Source organism: Malurus melanocephalus, unplaced genomic scaffold (genome assembly GCF_030028575.1).
Source record: "Malurus melanocephalus ecotype Western Australia unplaced genomic scaffold, MMel_1.1 scaffold_58, whole genome shotgun sequence".
In the NCBI taxonomy this organism is placed as follows: domain Eukaryota; kingdom Metazoa; phylum Chordata; class Aves; order Passeriformes; family Maluridae; genus Malurus; species Malurus melanocephalus.
Genome location: NW_026623290.1, coordinates 230,244 through 249,611, shown reverse-complemented (window position 1 = coordinate 249,611; position 19,368 = coordinate 230,244). Strand labels below are relative to the sequence as shown.

Below are 19,368 nucleotides of genomic sequence, written 5' to 3'. Positions count from 1 at the left end.
GCCGCTGCCGTGCCGGGGCTGGACGCTGGCGCTCCTCACGCTGCTCGTCGGTTTCCTGATCTTCGCCGATATCTCGGAGATCGAGGAGGAAAGCGGGTAAATCCCCCGTCCCCGCGCGGAGGAAGGGGCRCGGAGCGGAGCGGTGCTGGGGACCGGGGAGGAGGCGGTGGCGGCGGCGGAGGGGGCGGGCGCCCGGACAGTTTCTTTGTCTCCGGCTCTCCTGGTTTTTGCCGTGCCTAAGTGGGAAGGGAGCGCGCTGCTCTGCCGCGCCGCTCCGCGGGGCCGGTGGCAGCCCCGGGCGGGACATGCCGGACAGGATGGGGCAYGGGGCCGGGGGGCGGCCACGCCGGGCCGGACAGCGGGGCGGGAGCGGCTCCTGTTCCCGTTGGACACGGGAAGGTACCGGTCCGGGTAGGGATGCTGGAGCAGCTAGCGGTCCCTTTAGGGATGCTGAGATGCCTGCCTGGATAGGGGTACCAGAGCAGGTACTGCTCCCGTTACAGGCTCTGGGGTACCGGTCCAGGCAGGGATGCTGGAGCAGCTACCACTCCCTTCACAGACACTGAGGTACCGGTCCGTGCAGGGATGCTGGAGCGGGTACCACTCCCMTTAGAGACATGAAGGTACTGGTCCTTTTAGAGAGGCTGAGGTACCGGTCCAGGGATGCTCGATCAGGTACAGGTCTGGKTAGGGATGCTGGAGTGGGTACCAGTCTGATTAGAAATGTTGGAGCAGGTTCTGGTCTGGAGAGAGGGATTTTGGCACGGGCAGTGCTCGGATGCTGATGGACGGATGGAGCAGGTCCCTAAGTAGGATATCAGTGTGAGTGGTCTGCTGGACAGGGATGCTGGGGCAAGTTGTAGCCCAGGGGGCTTAGGTGCCACTGGTGGTCCAGATGGGTGTGGTGGAGCTTCACCGAGCTGATGGGAATGGTGGATAAAGGACCAGTCTGTGGGATGGGAGAAATTGAGCCGGGACCAGTTGGGTGGGCGTGATGGAGCACGGTGGGAGAGCTCACCTCACTATTGTGTTCAGATGGGATGCATGAGGGGCTTCATGATCACCCCCTGCTGATCACTGCCATGGTCGGTGTTTACCTGCAGGTGCCATCTATGGCAGGGGCTAAAGGAGCCCCTCAGTCTGAGGAGCAGCATCCTATCCACCCCATAAACCCCGTCTCTGAGGTGTGGTGGAAACTTAGGGAATGAGAGGAACAAATGCTGAGAGGCGGGTTTGCATTAACTTGAGGAACTCACTACAGCTATATGGAAAATCAGATAATTTTAGTAATGAGGTATGCTATCGGGTGCCCAAATGACACAAAGGTCTTTCTGTTTGGGACCAGGTGGCTTTGTCCACTGTGTTACACCAAAACAAAATACCTTGATGAGATGATAAAAGAAATGCACTGATGTTTGTTTATTGTTTCATTGTTATGTTATTTTGGGTGCCACAGGCAAGAAGTGCTTAAAGGTCAGCAGCCTTGTCCAGAAACATCCACCTACCAGACTGTAGGTTACCAGGGTAGATGAATGGTTGCTCTGCAATGAGCTGGCACTATCTATGTAATAATAAAGGAAATTAAAATCTTCTGATGCACCCTCTCCATTGGACAGGCTGCTCTGATCCCTTTGCTTTCTTCCCGTCTCCTTTTCTGGCTTCTATTCTTTCTTCTCTCTCCTCGCCTATCTGCCAGATCTACCCACTAGAACTTGCTGTGCCCTTATTGAAAATCTATTTTGTTTTGTTACTTACTTGTCCTGTTTTTCACCCTGGTTCATTAGGGATTCCCAGTATTGTGTCTTTTTTCTCCTCTCTTTTCTGTGCATTGTATGGAAATTGGCTGTTTGCTGGCTGCTTATCTCCAAACCCTGGCATCTGAGTTTGTTGCTGTAGTTCCTCCGAGGAAGTACTGCCAAGCGGTGCGGCGGCAGAGACGGCAGCAGGGTCAGATGAGTTCTGTAGGAACAGCGAGCGGCTTGTTCCACACAGCATTCAGGAATGGTAGTGCAGGAGGGAGCTGGCAGAGGAGAGGAGCACCCTGCACCCAGGGGGTGAAGGAGAGTCCTGCATCCTTGTCCTGTGATACACGTGAGCGCCAGACCTTGCACAGATCAGTGCCCACATCAGCTGTGCTTCCCTTACGGGCATGAACAGAGCAAAGGTGGGACCCTGCTGTATTAATTGTAGATTACTTAATCATGAAGTTGGGCAAACTGAACCTTTCTCTTGCTTTGTCTGCTCTCACCCACTTTTCCYCATTGCATCTCTGGAGTGCTTCGGGTTTGATGAGCTCCTGCATCCCAAACACAGTGAGGGCCAAACACAGGTCACCCTGCACAGAAGCGTGGCACAAAGGGCACTTCATCCCTGTGTGCTGCTGTGGTGCCAGGAATGGTGAGCACAGTGCTCTGACCTGGCTGAAGTGCATTGCTGGGATGGCATGGAAAAGCMGAGTGTTTGGTCTGCAGCAGGTCAGGGGATGATAGAGAGTTTTCAGCTTTGGGAGCCACGTAAATAGCACTTTTTGTTAACACGTCCTGTAGGTAAAGGGAACTGTGTGAYATTAAAAGTGCAGAGAAGAGACCCTTCCAAAGTTTTCAAGGAGCTCTCTGTGTGTCCAGGAGGGAACAGCTCCTCTCCGTGATGAGAGGTGGGGGAGATAATGTGTATTTGTGCAGCTTTCCCCCACATCAGGAATATTTGTTGGATCATGTGGCTCAGCATCCTCCTTCGCACCCCCACAGATCACCCTCGCTTTGGTCAGTGCAGCAGACAAGGAAGGAGCTGCCCAGCTGTGCCCTGGCAGGCTCATGGTGCTGAGGGGGGCTGGGAAACACAGGCAGGTGCAACTCTTTTCTTCTTTTTCCTTGGCATCGAAACACTCTCTAATTATTGTGAGGAGCGAACAGCTTGCCCACTTTTACACGTACCCTGCCCCCTGCCTGTGATTTGGATTGTCTTTGGAAGAACGTACCTCGTATGGGTGGGAGCAGGGGGGACAGATTTCTGTCACCTGCAAATACTGAGAAATTTCAGAAAGAAAACAAAAAATGTTCGTGAGCTATGAAGTAAGAGAGGCTGTAATACTACTGGCAAAAGGACAAAAAAAAAACCCAAATCCATGTTACTTCTCTGAACAATAAGTTCCCCACATCGCAGGTGAAGGGAGGTAGGAGCCGAGGGCTCTGAGAGGCTTCTGAGAAAGATGTTTGTGCCTTAAGCAGTCCCATCTCACTCCTCTAGACATCYTTTTCCCACCTCCCACAGCCAGGAGATGCTGAAACAAAGAGGTGTTGGGGCAGGGATGAGAATTCAGCAGTTTCTCGCTCCCGATGCTGCGTCGCTCTGGCTTAGCCCGTTCCTCCCACCCTGCAGCCACCCCTGTGCCCGGATTTTGCCCCTGCTACATCCTTGTCGCTGTTTGGACGTGTCACCTACGGGTTTGTGGCTTGGGTCGTGTGCCCGGCGGGGTTGTGGGATGCTGATGGGATGCTGGGGTGATGCTGGCGGGCAGGGACACGCTCGTCGTGTGCTGCACTGTGAAGTATTGCTGCCGCGAGTGGTCTTGGCACTTTGTTTCCGACCAGCCACCTGGTTCCGCGCTGCTGAACTTTTCCTGCAGCCCGGTGGCGCCTGTGTTTCCATGCACCGCTCCCGCTCTTTGTTCCGCTGGAAGGAAACAAAAGACACATTCCCGGCTGGCTTGGGGAGCGCTTATGCCATCGCAGCCATTTCTTCATCCACGCCGGGACAAACCTCTCTCCGCAAAGGAAAACAAAGGGCTTGGCATCGAGCGGGATAATTATTGCTGGTGATGAGGAGGAAAATTCCGCTCCGGTTTAAAGGGACTCTCTTTGTTATTCTGCGCTTGCTGTAGCAKTTCTGCAGGGGTCCGGCTGTGTCCTGATTGTCTGTAGAGGGAGCTGGTGACCCGCTGCCACCAGGTGACTTCTCGAATTAGCGTCTGAGCCATCTTAGGGAGCACTTGACACTTGGTGATGGGTTGGTCTTAATATGAGTCAACCTTTTCCCTGCTAGCCCAGACCACAGGCCTTTCCATCGTGATTACAGGAGGAATTATATCCTGCTCTCTCTAAGTGACGAATTGGACTCTCTGATATTGCTGGCCTGCCTGGGAGCTTGTCAGTAAATTGCCACTTTTTCCTCATGTGCCCTTTTCTAATGCCTGCCGTTCAAAGGCTCGGGAAGAGAGATTTTGTGTCCTTTATGGAGGCTGCCGGGTTGCTGTGAGCAGTCTGTAGCAGGCTATAGTCGTAACGCTCCTTGTCAGGGTTGGTCCATGGGGTATAAATGTCCTGCTTACGTCTTCCAGGCTGTGATTTACTGTGCCTAGCCCAGAGTTAGTCTAACACTTGCTCTCYACCACAGAGTTTTGCTGGAGAAAGTGCTGTGTTTTACCAACAACCGCTTTAGTGCGCTCTCACAGTGGGTGTGCACAAGCCGGCAATTATCCAGGTTGGGCTGGAGGAGGAATGGCTCTCAGCAGGACAGAAGCCCACGRACACCCTGGAAGTGTTCATGTAAATGGAGCCAAAGGAGACCTTTGTACTCGTTGGGWATGGCAGGACTCTCATGAAAGCTCCGTGACACATCAGGGTGGAAAATAAAAGCAATGTTGGAGCACTGATTTGAGTAAGAAAATACTCAGAGTAGGCTTTGATTGCAACTCTTGTGACAATAACCTGAGCTCAAGCAGCTGATTTCAGGTTGGCTGCAGAGCTCCCCCTCCTCCCCATGAAACACTCCCTCACCTCCTGAAGCCCTGCAGAGGCAGGGCAGGCTGCCACAAAGACACATCCAAACCCCTGTGCTCCTGCCTGGAGCAGGCTGAAGATGAGTGTCCACATCATGTTTCTTTGAGCTGAGCTCTGAGGGATTGTCATGAGCAGTGGTACCTGCWGGGAGGGCTGGGAGCAGCAGGATGGGAAGCACTACCAGACCCCCAGCAGGTGAAACAAAGAAAAAACCCAGTGCTGGGAACATAACTGAGGGATTTAGGGTACATCTGTTGAAAAGTTGCTCCTCAGTCCAGTACTGGCTATCAGCAGCTTGCAAGACCCTCAAGGGGGAAATTTCTGAGCTTGGAGGTGGGGAGAGCTGTGGTAGGAAGATGCAAATCACCAGCCAGCCCCTCCTGGATGCAATATTGCTGTAGCCAGGCCAGTTCGTGCAGCCAGAGCAATGAAGACAACAAAGCACTTCCCAGAAGGGCTTCAAGTTTCCTTTTTGCCCAGGTGGGCTTTTGTTYCCACCTCCAACTCTTCACAATTCCRGTGAGGAAGGCAAAGGAAACCCTTCTGTCCCAGCAGAGAGCAAGGAGTGGTGAGTGTTGGCTCATTTAGCAAAGGTTTGTTGAGCAGATAACGGAGAATTGAGAGATTCAGCCTCAGCAGTGCCGTGGCTGCTCCTCCCTGTGAGCCAGCGAAGCGCTGGGACCAGGGCCAGCAGTGACACAGCAGATCTTGCCACTGCCACCAACTTCCCCAGCCTTTCCCAGCCATCACAAGCTCCCCCAGCCTTTCCCAGGCATGGATGAACTGAAGKGGTCTCGGTTTTCTCTCACGTGACTGATGTGCTTTTGATCTTCCAGAGGAGCATTKAACAGGAGTGCCTTTATCTTTCCTCGGGCTTTCAGGCTGCCCTAAGGATAAGAAAAGAGGAAATGGCCTCAAGTGGCRCCAGAAGAAGTTTAGATTGGATAATAGGAAAAAGTTCTTCACTGARAGGTYTGACAAGCATTGGCACAGGCTGCCCAGGAGAGTGGTGGAGTCATGATCCCTGGAGGTGTTTAAAAAATGTGTAGATGTGGCAYTTAGGAACATGGTTTYATGCTGGACTTGGMTTGGTTGGGTTGACTGTTGGACTYAATGATCTTAAAGGATATTTTTCATCTATATGATTCTAKAATTCTGTGATTCTACAGGTATTTTGCTTCTTCATTCCTCAGAACAGAACTACTTTAATGCATCCACAGGCACAGTTGCTATAAAAATCAGTTGTTCCGAACCGGACTTCTTCTAATTGCCTCCCTTATTTGTTTTGCCTGGGCCTGGGTCTGGGTCATCCTCAGCAGCAAGAACTAAACCCAAAGTACAACATTAGACAATAATTATTTTGCTACTTCTCTGGCTTCCATCCCCAGTTGCCTCAGGAAACAAGGAAATTCCCTGACAAAGTGAATTGTCTGCAGACTTTCAGGTGTCCTTCAGCAAATGCCACTGCAGAGCAGGCTGGTGTCAGCTGCTTAGTCCCTTGCAATGCAATAGAAAAAGAAAGAAAAAAGAAAAAGGGACAGGAAAAACAGGAAGGAATATCTTTACAACTCCTTTTTCTTCACGTTTCCACTGTAAATCCTTGTCTTGGCTGGCAGCAGCCTTGGTGGTGCTGGCGGCCTTGGGAGATGCATCTTCATCAACAGCAGCAGCACTGGTTCCAACTGGGAAGCAAAAGGGAGATGGGCACAGCACTGCTGAYGCCTGCCAGAGCAGGGACAGTGGTGTGGGGTGGGAGACTGAAGTGCTGAATGCTTCTTGCCACTGCAYATCAAATCCTTGTCATTGGGATATTCCCAGGGAATTCCTGCATGCAAACAAACACAAACCCCAGCCCAGGCTCATGCTGAACATACTGTCCCTCCCCGTGCAGCGCTCCCACAGGCAGGGCTGCTTTGAAAAGCATCTTTTGTCACAGTTTCGAAGTGCTCTCCTCAGTCAAACAGCCTCACAGTGGGCTCTGGTATCCCCCATGTGTCTGGCAACTCTGAATCCAAGGGTGGTTCTTGCTCTGTGACCTGGCACCTCCAGCCCAGGCTTTGCCAGCACCTTSAGGAATATCGCTCAGCTCTCAGCCATCGGTTACAATGGGCCATGTTTCCCCTGCGAAGGTTAAGCATCATTGTGAGGCACCTCCAGCACCTTTTCGAACACCCACAGGCACACTGTGGGTCAGCAGCTGCTCCCTGGGTCATTAAACTTCTTGCTGCTGCCTGGATTTTCACAGCGTAGCTTTGTGATCAGGGGAGAAGAGAGGAGGCCGAGCTCTGAACACACCATGGGTTTTTCARTATTTGGCAGCTCAACATTGTCACCTGGGATCCACATTCCTGTGAAGGTCCTGGGGTGRGTCTGGTGCTGGTTGTGGGGTGTAGCTCTCACCCGAGCACTCCCAGCCCTCTTTATGTAAGCACTGGATGTTATTGTGAGGATACTCATACAGAAGAACATCCCCCAGGAGGATGTCTCTGCCCAGGAGGAGTCCTCAGCATTGACATCAACAGTGAAAAGAAGAAACCACATGAGACCTTCAGCATTCCAGTTGCTGCACAGAGCACTGGGAAAAGAGATGAGAGGGGTGTAGGAGGATGAGCCCAGTGGCYCACAGTCCCATGTGGTAATGTTTCCTATTGTACCATTCCCAAGGTATGTGGAGTCCAAGATGCTGCAGGAGCCACTGGGATTTCTGGCTGCTGGGAACGGATGCTCAGGGTGGCAGATTCTGCTGTAAACCAATGCTCTGCTCTTTGTGCTCCCTGAGAGCTTTGCTCTGTTAGCAGAAAAAATTATCTCAGCACAAATGTATAGTGTAGACATGTTTTGTAAGCAGTGAGGCTTTTGTCTCTGCTGCTTTTTAGGTCTTCTCTGGTTCTTGGGGTTTTTAGCTTCTCCCTTCCAAAAGGGGAAGAAGAGAAAGGAAATAAATACACAAACATACACAAAATACACATACACTGCCGGTTGGAAGCCCCTGCCTGGATCCTTTTTGCTTGTTTCAATGTCTGTTTCTTTGCTGGCTATTGAATGGACACAGCCAGAGAAAAAGAGCTGATGCCAGGAATAAAGTTTTAATGGAAGACTTGAGATGAAGGAGGGAATAAGGTCCTGCCAGTATGCAGGGTGGGGAGAGGGGWAGGGTCTGACATTTGAGTCCTGTGAGCATGTGACTATTTTGTCTTTACAGCAGTGATAAAACAAGAGAGTCTTGAGGTGATTTGAGTCAGGCCATGCTGGTGCTACAGCAAATGCATGTGGATGTGAGAGCTGACCCTCCACAGGTGCAAGGGACACTTTGCTGGTTCAGGAAAAGCACAGATTGCGTTGGGCCCAGAGGGCAGGGACAGGRATTGGGTTATCCCAGTGCAGAGTGATCCCCAGCAGTGTCCTGGTGACAGGCTGCCACAGGCATCCCTCCCATTGTCTGCTGTCCACTCGTCGTCAGAGYTGCACCGTGCCTGCTGATTTGTCACTGTTTCTGTCACTTGAATGTTTCAGGCTAATTGGCATATTCCTTATTAARCAATAGATGTCTGTTTTGCAAACTCATGTGTCTTCATTCCATGTGTCCTCAGCAGACACTTGCAGTGATTACACACTGTGACTTGCAGCCAGACAGAGAGCTCAGGGGCAAACCCTGCTCACATTTCCTCAGGAGCCGATGTGGAGCCACTGTCACTGCCTGACAAGCAGGGATGCTGAGCACTCTGACCTTCCCATCCTCCTGTGGTCCCTGGGGAGGAGCCTGCAGGATGGGTGATGTGGAGGTGGGACTGGGGTGTGGGAGGAGGTGAGCAAATGAACRAGGGTGCTTTGCATGGCACTGACAGATCTTCATTTGCCATGACAAGTGCCAGGAGCAACTTAACCCCGAGTGTCCTTGGCTTGCTGTAAGATGCTTCACTGCCAGCCTGGCTTCAYTTCATGTACCAGACCTGCACTGGGACCCCAGCTGGGCCAGGTGATGTTCCTGAAAGCCACAATATGGGCACACTTTCCCAAATGCAAGTGTATGACTCAATAGAATTAAGCTTGGAGCACTTAAAATAGCACCTGATATTTAGGAAGTTTTTGACACTTGGGCTGCCAAGCTGTGACAATGTAATCAAGTGAGATGTTTTAAACACATTGAAGTGCGATTTYGAACATCTCATCGGGATGTATTGCAGGATCTTCTGTCCTAGCAGACAGCTGCTTTAGAAATGTCGTCCCAATTAATCCCTTGCTTGCCTGGGGAGTGCAGCTACCACCCAGCAACCACTTCTTCTCTTCATCACAGTCTTCCCCACATCCCAGCATGAGAGCCTCCAAAACACCTGGTGAAATGTCACAGGAATGCTGTGCAAGGGTCTGATGTCCTGGCTTCCCCCAGGCTGGAAGAGTAGCATTCCTGGAGCGGGGAGCGGTGCCAGGACAGTGCACAATGGACTGTTTGAGTACAGGGTCTCAAGGTTCAGAAATGCATATCTGATCCCATAATTTCTCATCTAGCTCTGGCTTTTGTTTCTGATTTGCAAGTTGATTTACATGTGGGGCTAACCAGCCATTCCTCTTCGAATCTGTCTCTCCTGGGACTGCAGARCATTTGATGGATATGGGTGGATTTTGACCTGAACCCCACAGTCACCACTTGAGTGTCTACAGAGAAGCCCACGAGRGGCCTTCCTGATGAATGTGTCCTTTTTCCATCTTTTCACACACCCACATATGTTGATGGATGGCCAGGACACAATCTCCAAGGAACTGTGGTTTGGATTCTGGGCTYAGTTTCGTCTCACTTTGGGCTCCTGGGATATCTTTGCTTGTCAGCACTCCAGGGTAGGRCTGGGCAGGTTGGCATTTGGAAGCCAATTATTTCTCTTTCATAGGCAACTKGGAAATGTGACAATTCTTCCCCAAAAGCCCTGGAGTGTGTTGGTTGTTCTGCTGCTCTCAACACAATCCCTGAATTTCAGGGAAGAGAAAGAGATGGTTGAAGTTCATGTGAAGCCTCATCCACTTTTCCCAGCACTGTGAGCATCAGGAGGAGCAGATCTATAAAGTTTGGGGGCAAGAGGGCCATTTCTATCCTCCATTTCCAGTGGCTGAGCAGTGCATYCTCTGCTTTTTGGGCCAGTGAAACCTTTGCAGATCAATTCCTGTGGTCCTCTGGGCCCTCTCACCCAGCAAGAGCAGCATTTTCTAGAGGACAGGTCTGCTGGAAACTCACAGTGCCTGCTCCTGGCTTGTGGAACTCATTTTTTGGTGTGAACTGAAGTGCCACTTCACCCCCAGTGTCCTAGCAGTAAAACAAGGATCATAAAATGCACCTAACATAAAAGCAGGTTGTGAAAACCTAATTAGTAGGTGTTAGTCTTTTGAACCCCTCAGGTAAAAATGGTGGCACTCTGAACTCTCTTCCTGAGGAATTCAGGTGGATAAATTCAGCCTAATAATCCCCCAAGGGACTATTATCTATGTTTTATGTGGAGGAGGGAGAAGAGGAGGACTTGGGTTGCCCAAGGTCAGGAAGAGGCAGAGGTTTTGTTCCACCAGGAATGGGCTTCACAAATGTGGTTAAATGCAGGAGGGTTGGAACGAGATGATCTTTAAGGTCCTTTTCAACCCAAATAATAGTCTGATTTCTGAAATGGGTGGTTGAGGATGGCTGAAATTTCCAGTTCAAGTTTCTCGTGCCCGCTTCTCGTGTGTATCGCCCACCACATGCCTCTGGGGGAAGCAGGGCTTGGGGGTGGGCATTGTAAAATATCCATGGAAAACACATTTTCCCATTTGTGAGCCCGAGAACATGGACACGTAAAGTGTGCTCTCAGAGATCTGCTCACCCGACGAGGCTCTGTGACCTACTTGCTCAGTCAAAGCAGCTTTGATTTCACATATCGAAATTGCTCTAAGCGAGACCGAACTTACCTAGCAACAATTAAGAGAAGCATTTAAGAAGCGGGAAACGATGAAAAGGGAAGCAAAAACACTAAACAGGCCCATTCACAGYGGGTGAATAGGAAAGTCTTTGCATACCTGATTTGTCAGAAATTATTCATCCAAGAACATTTGGACCTGAACYATAAGACTATTTTTCTTTTATATCCCTTGATACATGAATCAGTGTCACTTTACATCTGAGCACGGAATGTTTTGACCTATATAATACCTTAGATAGTGGAAATGCAGCTTGAAAATCTCAGCAAAAATGAGAAAAGATGGCATAAGTCAGTAAGATGGCATTAGCACATATAGATGCAACTTATCACTGGAAAACATCCCAACAGAAGCCCAAAGAAAAATGTTTTGTAAATAATAGGATTAGGAAGCAGGTTGGTACTTTGTGGAGCTGGCTGTACAATCAAACTGATAACAACTAGATTAATAAGGCAATTCAATCCAAACACAGTSTAGCACTAGAAAGCTTTTCAAAATCAATGCTATCTGTGCTATTTTAATCGAGGTTGGTCTTTGCCTTTTGAAGCAAAGAGATTTGAAACTACTGGTTGGGAAGGTATAATAAAATGGACTGATTGTTGTTTGTTTTTTTTTAACATGTGCTTCTTAATTAGAACCCTCCATTTCTAAATGTTTTCATCTTCCTAGGTGGGGGAAGTGAAGGCATACAGGATAGTGGCTGGCCTGTGTTGAAATGAAATATGGCAGACCTTGGAAAATGCTGTGCTTGGCTGAGTTCTGGGTGTTTGGAGCTGGTTTGTCTGTCTGGGACCCAGCAGAGGGTTGAGCTGAGCAGGGTGGCTGGACAGGGCATCCTAGGGCACACATTGCATTTCACTGTACAGAGGGAGATTGTAGGGAAAACATCCTGAAGTTGTAGTGTGGCACACAAAACATCAAAACACTCAGTTTTGAGCATTTTAAGATTCACTGAACCAGCTCAGACCTTGAGCCAAGTATCAGGTCCCAGCTCTGGGCAGTCTCCCTGTGTCAGACAGGGAAACCAAACCTGGGAGCAGTGTCTTTGCAGCCATCTCAGGTGTCCACCAGAGCATGGTGTGTGCTGCTGGCCAGCAGAGCAGTGACCCTGGTGTCATGGGGAGATGGTTTGCAGGCCCCTGCTCTCCTCCACCAGCAAGCTGCCCCCTCCATCTTCATTTATGACAGCAGAACCCTTCRTGCTGCTGTTCGCTTTGCAATATTTTTGCTTCTCGCAGTGTGTGAGGGGGAAGAGTAACCTGCCACTGTCCTTGAGGGGTTTGTCAGCTGGAGACATGGCAGTCTGTCCYCTTCCCCTCCAGGGCTCTCAACTTGCCTTCCTCACGTCCAGCATCTCCAGCCCCAGCACCTGCCTCYGTTTCAGGAGGAGACACACAGACCAGTAATGGGGGCATGCAAAACCACACTGGATAAATGCATTTGCATAATACGTTGTGATGCTCTGAATCCCTCCTGCTGCAGCCACAAAACATGGGTGAGGTGGGAACTAACACYGAGGGAGTAGTCTTCTCTACTTCCTCATTTCCCTTTTTTTCCTTTCACAGAGATTGTGAACCAGCATGTATTCAGGGAGAAAAAGCCATTTCTTTCTCTGGGCTTTGTCTGTCCTACAGCAAGTGTGAAGGAGTGTGAATCCCATTTGGAAGGCTCCTTCAGAGGAGACATTTCGGAGCRGTGCGTGGTTTGCACACTAATCCAGCCTGCTCCCACACCCCGCCGTGAACCCCATTAATGGGGAGGCTTGTTAAATGCCAGGAGGCTCCAGGAATGAGCCAGCCCTGCTGTTCCCTTGATGCACCAAAAAATGAAACAGCTCGCAGACTCTCAGGTCTGTCAAAGGAAGGAGGAGTAGGAATCGCTCTGACTTGGCCACGGATGGTCTCTGGCAGGAGGGAGGAAAGGGAAAACCATTGTGGCATTTCCAGGGGTTTGATGTTACGTGGTGCTGAGGGCTGTGCTCAGCCTAATGAGGGGATTTATGTCACATCCCACGAATCTGAGAATCTTTTTTAATGGCACCAAACGCGGGCACACACGCTGTCTCTTTTTCGTTTTTGTCTAATGCATTTGGGATTTTTTTCAGAACTGGTAGAAATACATTCTCCTGAGATACATTTTCATTAAGGTATATATTTCTGGGTAGCAATATTTCTGCTGGAAGAGAATTTGGTTCTCTTTATGAGTGTGCTCATTGGGATATCTGTGCAATGGGAACAATAAAAGAGCAGTGAGCACATGGCAGTTTAAATGTGTGTGACTGGGAGCCCAGCTCCCTTGAGCATCACAAAGTGGGTGACTTGTTCTTTGTGATCCCTGTGAAAACAGCAGGCTAAAGCAATAAGGGGCTCTGCAACYGAATAGGTGCAGACCAATCTTGTATTTATTTTTGAGTGAGGATTCACAGCTTGCGTGAATGATGTGGGGTTTTTTAAGAGTTCTTCATAGCTTCATGTAGGTGCTGGAAATGTTGGCTGTTCATTCCCACAGGTGTTGGTCAGACTGGTCTGCCATCTGTCCTTGTGTGGCGGTCTCAGGCCGTGGGAGTGACACAGCTGTCACTTCAGGTCTCAGCTCCAGCATGTGAATGACTGGACATGGCCTTGTAGCTTCAGCCAGGTTACACCAAAGATGGGGACAAGGGGCTTGGAGGCACTCAGAGGATTGGAGTGGGCTGGCACGGAGCTCTGGGTCTGTCCTGGGTCCCTGAGAGCTGGGACAAGGTACACCATGAGGATGAGGTCTCTACAAGACGAGGAGGCTGGTTATTCAGTCTGGATAAAATAGAGATAATGGAGSTTCACAACTAAAATCCCAGGTAAAGAAACCCTGGTGGGAACCCTGTCCAGATCATTCAGTTCAGTCCCTACCTGATAAGGGCATGGAAAGTGCCTTGGCAGCCTGGAGTTGGAGACCTTCTCCATGCACTGCTAACACCTGGCTGGTAAAGAGAAGCAGAGGTGTGTTTGCAGCTGGAGGGTGCACACTGCTGTGGCAGCCAGAGCAGATGGCTCTGATGGTGCTTAGATCACACAGGTGTTATTAATTGGGGTGGCTCGGAGCGTTTTTTGCCCGAATGATCTCACGGTGCCAGCAGGGCAGCGGTGACAATGGATGAAAAGCCCTTCAGAAACATCGGGACATTGTCACTCTGGATGGGGTGGGACACGGGCGGGGCGGCTGCGTCTCTGCTCGGAGCCCTTCTGAGCAGGATCTCTTCTTGACTGTTGAACAATGCTTGGCAAAAAGGAGYTGGATTTATAAATAATGCATTTCCTTTGTCTTGCAGGAGTTCTGGAGGCAGAGGTACAATCAGATCAGCTGTGAACAGCTTACATAGCAAATCTAATAGGTTTGTAAATTAGATTTTGTGTTCATTTGTTTTTGCTGTAAGGCAGCTATTAATCTGCTTCTCCTCTTCGCTGGATAGTGCTGTTCTTATTTAGCAAATGTATCAGTTTCTTTTCACTTCTGCTTTGCATTTTCTTAATCGTTTCTCCCCCTCCTTCTTCCAGCTCAGTGCGATAATCATTTGAAAATAACCAAGGATCTGAAAGTTGCKGTGATTGAGAGAATGAGTTACTTATTGTGAAAATAAGTCAGTGATAGAGTTGCTATTTTCCATAGTTTTAAATGCTATTAGAAGAGAGATGGCTGTGTTTGGGATCAGAACTCCATTCAGTTTTACTGCAGTGCACTCCAGTAACATCCCTCCGTGGCAGAGTCATTCAGTGTCTCTCTCTCTGTGTTTTTACAATGATTCCCTGTCAGCCCAGGCACGTTTGAAAAGCTTAGTGACACCATGGAAGGAAGAGTGATATCATTCTGTGATGATGTCACCAGCTGTGATCAAAACACAGAAAATGGACAAAACCAAAAAAATCGTAGTTATTCCCAGGGCTGCTTTACCCTACTTGTATTATGATTTTTGACACCTTCTAGGTAAGCTTTCCAAGACATGAGTGATGCAGCAAAATGCAAGAAGCAAACAAATCCAACAGACTGGCAGCCTCTGGAGAGGTACTGTACACACACACACCAGGACACTGGCAGCCAGYATTTATAAACACATTTCCCTGCCTTTTTGAAACATTATACAGTGTGAGTCACTCTGTGTCCTGGGGAGTTCTTTCCCTGGGCTGGAGATACATTCTCAGGAGCTGGATGTTTGTCCATGAGCCTGGGCCACCACCTCTGCCCCATCTCTCACTCTGCTCCCTCCTTGGGGTTTACATGCTTGATATAAATGCATTTATTTACAAAGCTTTTCCCAGCTGGAAAAAGCCCTTTGCAGTGGAGAGGGAGATTCCCTTTAGCTGATGGCAAGTGCTTTGGCTGCRTGTTTTTCAGAGTGCTCTGAAGTGTGAAGGCTTTTTCGGGGCTGCAGATACGCACGCAAGCTTCTTGATGAGATGCTTGGCTTTTCTTGTTGGAGGGCAGCTGGCTGGAACCAAATATTTGGAGACTACTTCAATTCCTGCAACTTGATTTAAATGGCGCACAAGTGCTGGGGCTGATTTCCTTCTTAGAGCAGGGATTAAACACTGGGGTCTCCCAGTGATCACCTCCAGCATCTGGCTGCTGCTCATTTCTTGGTCTGGAACAGGTGATAGAGATGCTGAAATCCCCATGCTCAATTCTAAGCAGGGCCTTAGAATTCTAAGTTTCCAGTGAGCCAGCCTGCTCTTCTTTAGTACAGGATGCTCAGAGCCCAGTCTCAAAAGCAGCACCCAGCAGCTCACCTGAATTAATTTCTCTGTTGAGTGTAGAGAGGGTTGCTTCTCTCTGATGAGGATTTTAATCTTCTCCAGGAGCCGAGCTGGCTCTGCTTTGGGATGCTCATGTGCAGCCATGAGGCAACAGGGCAGCAGCCTTGGCTACGAAGTTTCTAAGTTAATTTTGGGGGCTTTGGGGTGTCTTGTCTGCAAAATGACCATCTGCTAGCCTGTCACTGTGTGTTTCTTTGTGCAAGTTTTTCTGTATTGCCCTGTGTAATAGTGTGTTTTCTGTGCCTGGCTGTCAGTTTGAGTTCATGGAAGCGAGYGGGTATTTAAGGATTTCTGTCTGTCTGCTTGAGTGCAGCAGAATAGGAACAGGCTTTCAGTTCTTGTTTAGCTAATAACTACAATTTTGCTTTTCTGATGAAGTTTGAATTCCAGCAGCCAGAGCTGAAGATGGTGATTAGAAGTGCCATTGGGATGCTAACGGATTCTGTCTCCCTCTCCCCGACTTTCTTTTTCTCTAGAGCTGAAGCAGTAATAAATGACTCCTCGTCTCCAGCTGTTGTTGACAGAAGTAATGAAAGCATTAAGCACAACATTAAACCAGCCTCATCCAAATGGAGACACAACCAGACACTCTCTTTGAAGATCAGGTACTGGTAATTACCTATAGGACAAGGAGGCAGATTTGGTCCTCTCCAGTGCAARCTGGCAAATTGCCTCTGTGTATCATCTAAAAAAGTCAAGGAAGAAATGAAAAGACTTATCTCCTGCTGAGCTGGGCTTCATATCTGTAAACGATYGCTTGGAAATGAATTTCCAGCTGAACCAGCTGGCCTGGCAACAACAAAACCAGGAGCACTTGAGCCCCTGCTTTTCAGGCCGAGTGGAATTTGTGGGCAGGTGATGGGTCACMGAGGGAAGGGGATCTTCTTCCCAGGGTAAACTCAGAACTCACACTGAATGGTGGGCTGACAATGGCAGCCTGCCCTGGGCAGGRATGAGTGGAGAGGGAGCAGGCTCTGAGATAGAGATATCCTTTTGTAAGCTGTTCCTGGAAAGCAGCAGTCAGATGGACTGGCCACACAGTGAGGGCAGCCAGGAAGCAAGAGATCATCTTATGTCTGACCCAAGCTATCTCTGCGCCTCACCTGATAGGGCTGTTTTCTTCCYCTCCTCAGGAAGCAGATCTTGAAGTTCCTGGATGCAGAGAAGGACATTTCGGTGCTGAAGGGGACGCTGAAGCCGGGGGACATCATCCACTACGTGTTTGACAGGGACAGCACCATGAACGTCTCGCAGAACCTGTACGAGCTGCTGCCCCGCACCTCTCCCCTCAAGGGCAAGCAGTTCCCCACCTGTGCCATCGTGGGCAACTCGGGGGTCCTGCTCAGCAGCGGCTGCGGCCCCGAGATCGACGCTCACAGCTTCGTCATAAGGTAGGGGGCTGTCTCCTAACGGGGGGAACCATCCTCTGGGGGCCTGTGGAGCAGTGCAAGGGGCTGAATCCTGGTTAGCTAGAGCAGCACAGCCTCAGAGCCCCACGTGCACGCAYAGAGCTCACTGATGCAAGTTTCCTGCTGCAACCCATCTGCAGGTGCTCTCCAGTGTTGTTGCACGTGCACCTCATCCCTTCTCATGGTGCACCGTTAACCCTCCAGCGTGCTCCCTCCTCTTCCCCCACATTTGCCCTCTTGCAAACAAACCCTATCATGGGCTCTCACAAACCCTGTGCTTCCCCAAATCCCTTCTGCCCTAGAGAACAAGGTGAACCACACCATGCCCTGGCACCCCACCATGCCCTGGCTCCACACTTGTGTGTGCCCAGATCTGACCTTCCGCTGTGTCCCCAGTGCTGCTGTCCCTGCAGCTGCACTGTCCCAGAGAGCTGCAGCAGCACATCCTKAGCCCCACTGGGAACATCAAATTCACTGCTGAAGGTGTCTGAAGYGGAAAGGAGGAGCTCCTGCCTTCCCAGCCCCGTGCTCCCGTTAGTCGAGAGGCTGTGGAATCCACAGATGATTTATGTACACACAGACATTGTTTTCTGGTGAGTCTATTAAGAGGACAGCCCAATCCATCAGCAGCTCACAGAGGCGGTGCTGGCGTGACGTGGGAATGAGGATAATGTCACCTCTGTCCCCCACTCAAACACTGCTGCTCCAGCTGCCTGGCTGCTGGCAGCCCCAGCCTGGCCACAGGGGATAGAGCATTATYCTTAACTGGAACCCAAGCGAGCAGAGGGGAAAGCTGCTGATTGTGGTTCTGGTGAAGTTTAGTGAGGGGCATTCGTGTCAGGCAGCAACATTGCAGGAGAAAAGCTTTCCTGGATGTGAGGATGAGGATTTTGAGTGACTTCTCCCCAGCTGTGTGCCAGTGCARGTCTGGCACAGACACACTGCCCACTGTAGGTTGTCTGAGCCACTGCTGGAACCTGCATCTTCCTGCAGAAGGTTTGCTCCATCCAGGCAGCCTTTTCAGCAGGGTTGGCAGGGACCAGGGATTGGGCCTGTATCAGGATACAGGTCCAGTGTTTATTTTCAGTGAATTCACTCCCATGACGAGTCAATCAAAGGGCCCCCATGCCAGGAGCTGGATTTTCTTTCCACAATTCCCTTAGTTTCCCCATCTGTAAAGCAGGGGAAACAGTAATAATAGCTGATTATCGAGGCAGATGGTTAGGATGCAATTCCTGCTCATTAAATACTGTAACTTCTCTGTCAAACACCACAGCGGAGCCCTCAGTGTGCAAACACATGGGCACCCTCTGGTTTTTATGATGCTGGGGGAGCATCTCTCTGTATCCCCCATCAGCTGGTTCCCAGTGCCATTTGCCCTGTGCCATGTGCGTGGCACAGACAGATTCCCCCCCAAGGAACTGTAGAAAAACCATGTAAAAAAAGGGTGATCTGTTGGCAGTTTGTCCCACAGCTCTCATGATGATGTGACACAGGAGCTCGTGGCACATGGCTCATGTCCACGTGCACAACCTGAGAGGTGGCACTAGGTCACAGCCTCCAGATAGCCAGGCCCTGTGGAAGCCGTGTCCTGGCATCCCTTCCTCCGGTGTCATCGTCACCAGTGCCACAGGTCTGCTGTTTGTAGAGACTCACCAGGAGGAGAAAAGGCATTTGGGATAATGTTATTCCAGCAGGGCTGGAAATAAGAGGCAAGCACTTTCCTTGAGTGGGAAAAGCTGTTTTGTCTCAAATCTGCTGTGGGAGCAAAGGCTGGAGCTTTGTTACTGGTACTATTTTTAAGCAGCACCAGAAGAGCCACCGCTCCCTACAAACCACCCAGCAGATACCACAGTTGTGGCTGACATTGTCATTGTCCCTGAGGGACACATGAGCACGTGCCATCATGCTGAGGGATGRTGGCCTGACATGGAGATGGCTCATCAGCACTCATTTATTGGAGAGAATCATTTCCACTCTTCTTCCTCCCAAAAGCGAGGGCAAACGGGCACATTGTCACGTTGTCACCAGCCCTGTCTGGTGAMATCACACCCCTGGTGCCTGTCCCTGCCCTCTCTCACCCCACTGACCATGCCTGTTGGGTGTTTTCCCTCGCAGGTGCAACYTGGCCCCCGTGCAGGAGTACTCTCAGGACGTGGGCATGAAGACAGACCTGGTGACCATGAACCCCTCGGTGATCCAGCGCGCCTTCGAGGACCTGGTCAACGAGACCTGGAGGGAGAAGCTGCTGCAGCGCCTGCACAGCCTCAACGGCAGCATCCTCTGGATCCCRGCCTTCATGGCCAAGGGGGGCAAGGAGCGTGTGGAGTGGGTGAACGAGCTCATCCTCAAGCACCACATCAACGTCAGGACTGCCTACCCCTCTCTGCGCCTGCTGCAYGCTGTCCGAGGGTGAGAGCCTTTCTGCTGTGCTCCCAGCCAGCATTCCTGAGCTGGGGA

At 50.3% G+C, this 19,368-nt stretch overlaps 1 protein-coding gene across 1 annotated transcript in view; it reads left to right on the top strand.

Moving 5' to 3' along the window:
* Nucleotide 1: 1 nt before the first annotated feature.
* Nucleotides 2-19,368, top strand: part of ST8SIA2 (ST8 alpha-N-acetyl-neuraminide alpha-2,8-sialyltransferase 2) — a gene marked incomplete at its 5' end in the record, with an annotated part of 29,175 nt that continues 9,808 nt past the window's right edge. Inside the window, 5 exons of the mRNA XM_057365792.1 lie at nucleotides 2-96; nucleotides 14,020-14,082; nucleotides 15,976-16,104; nucleotides 16,633-16,890; nucleotides 19,027-19,320. Coding sequence (XP_057221775.1) covers nucleotides 2-96; nucleotides 14,020-14,082; nucleotides 15,976-16,104; nucleotides 16,633-16,890; nucleotides 19,027-19,320 — 839 coding nt within the window. The remainder of the gene's footprint in view (nucleotides 97-14,019; nucleotides 14,083-15,975; nucleotides 16,105-16,632; nucleotides 16,891-19,026; nucleotides 19,321-19,368) is intronic.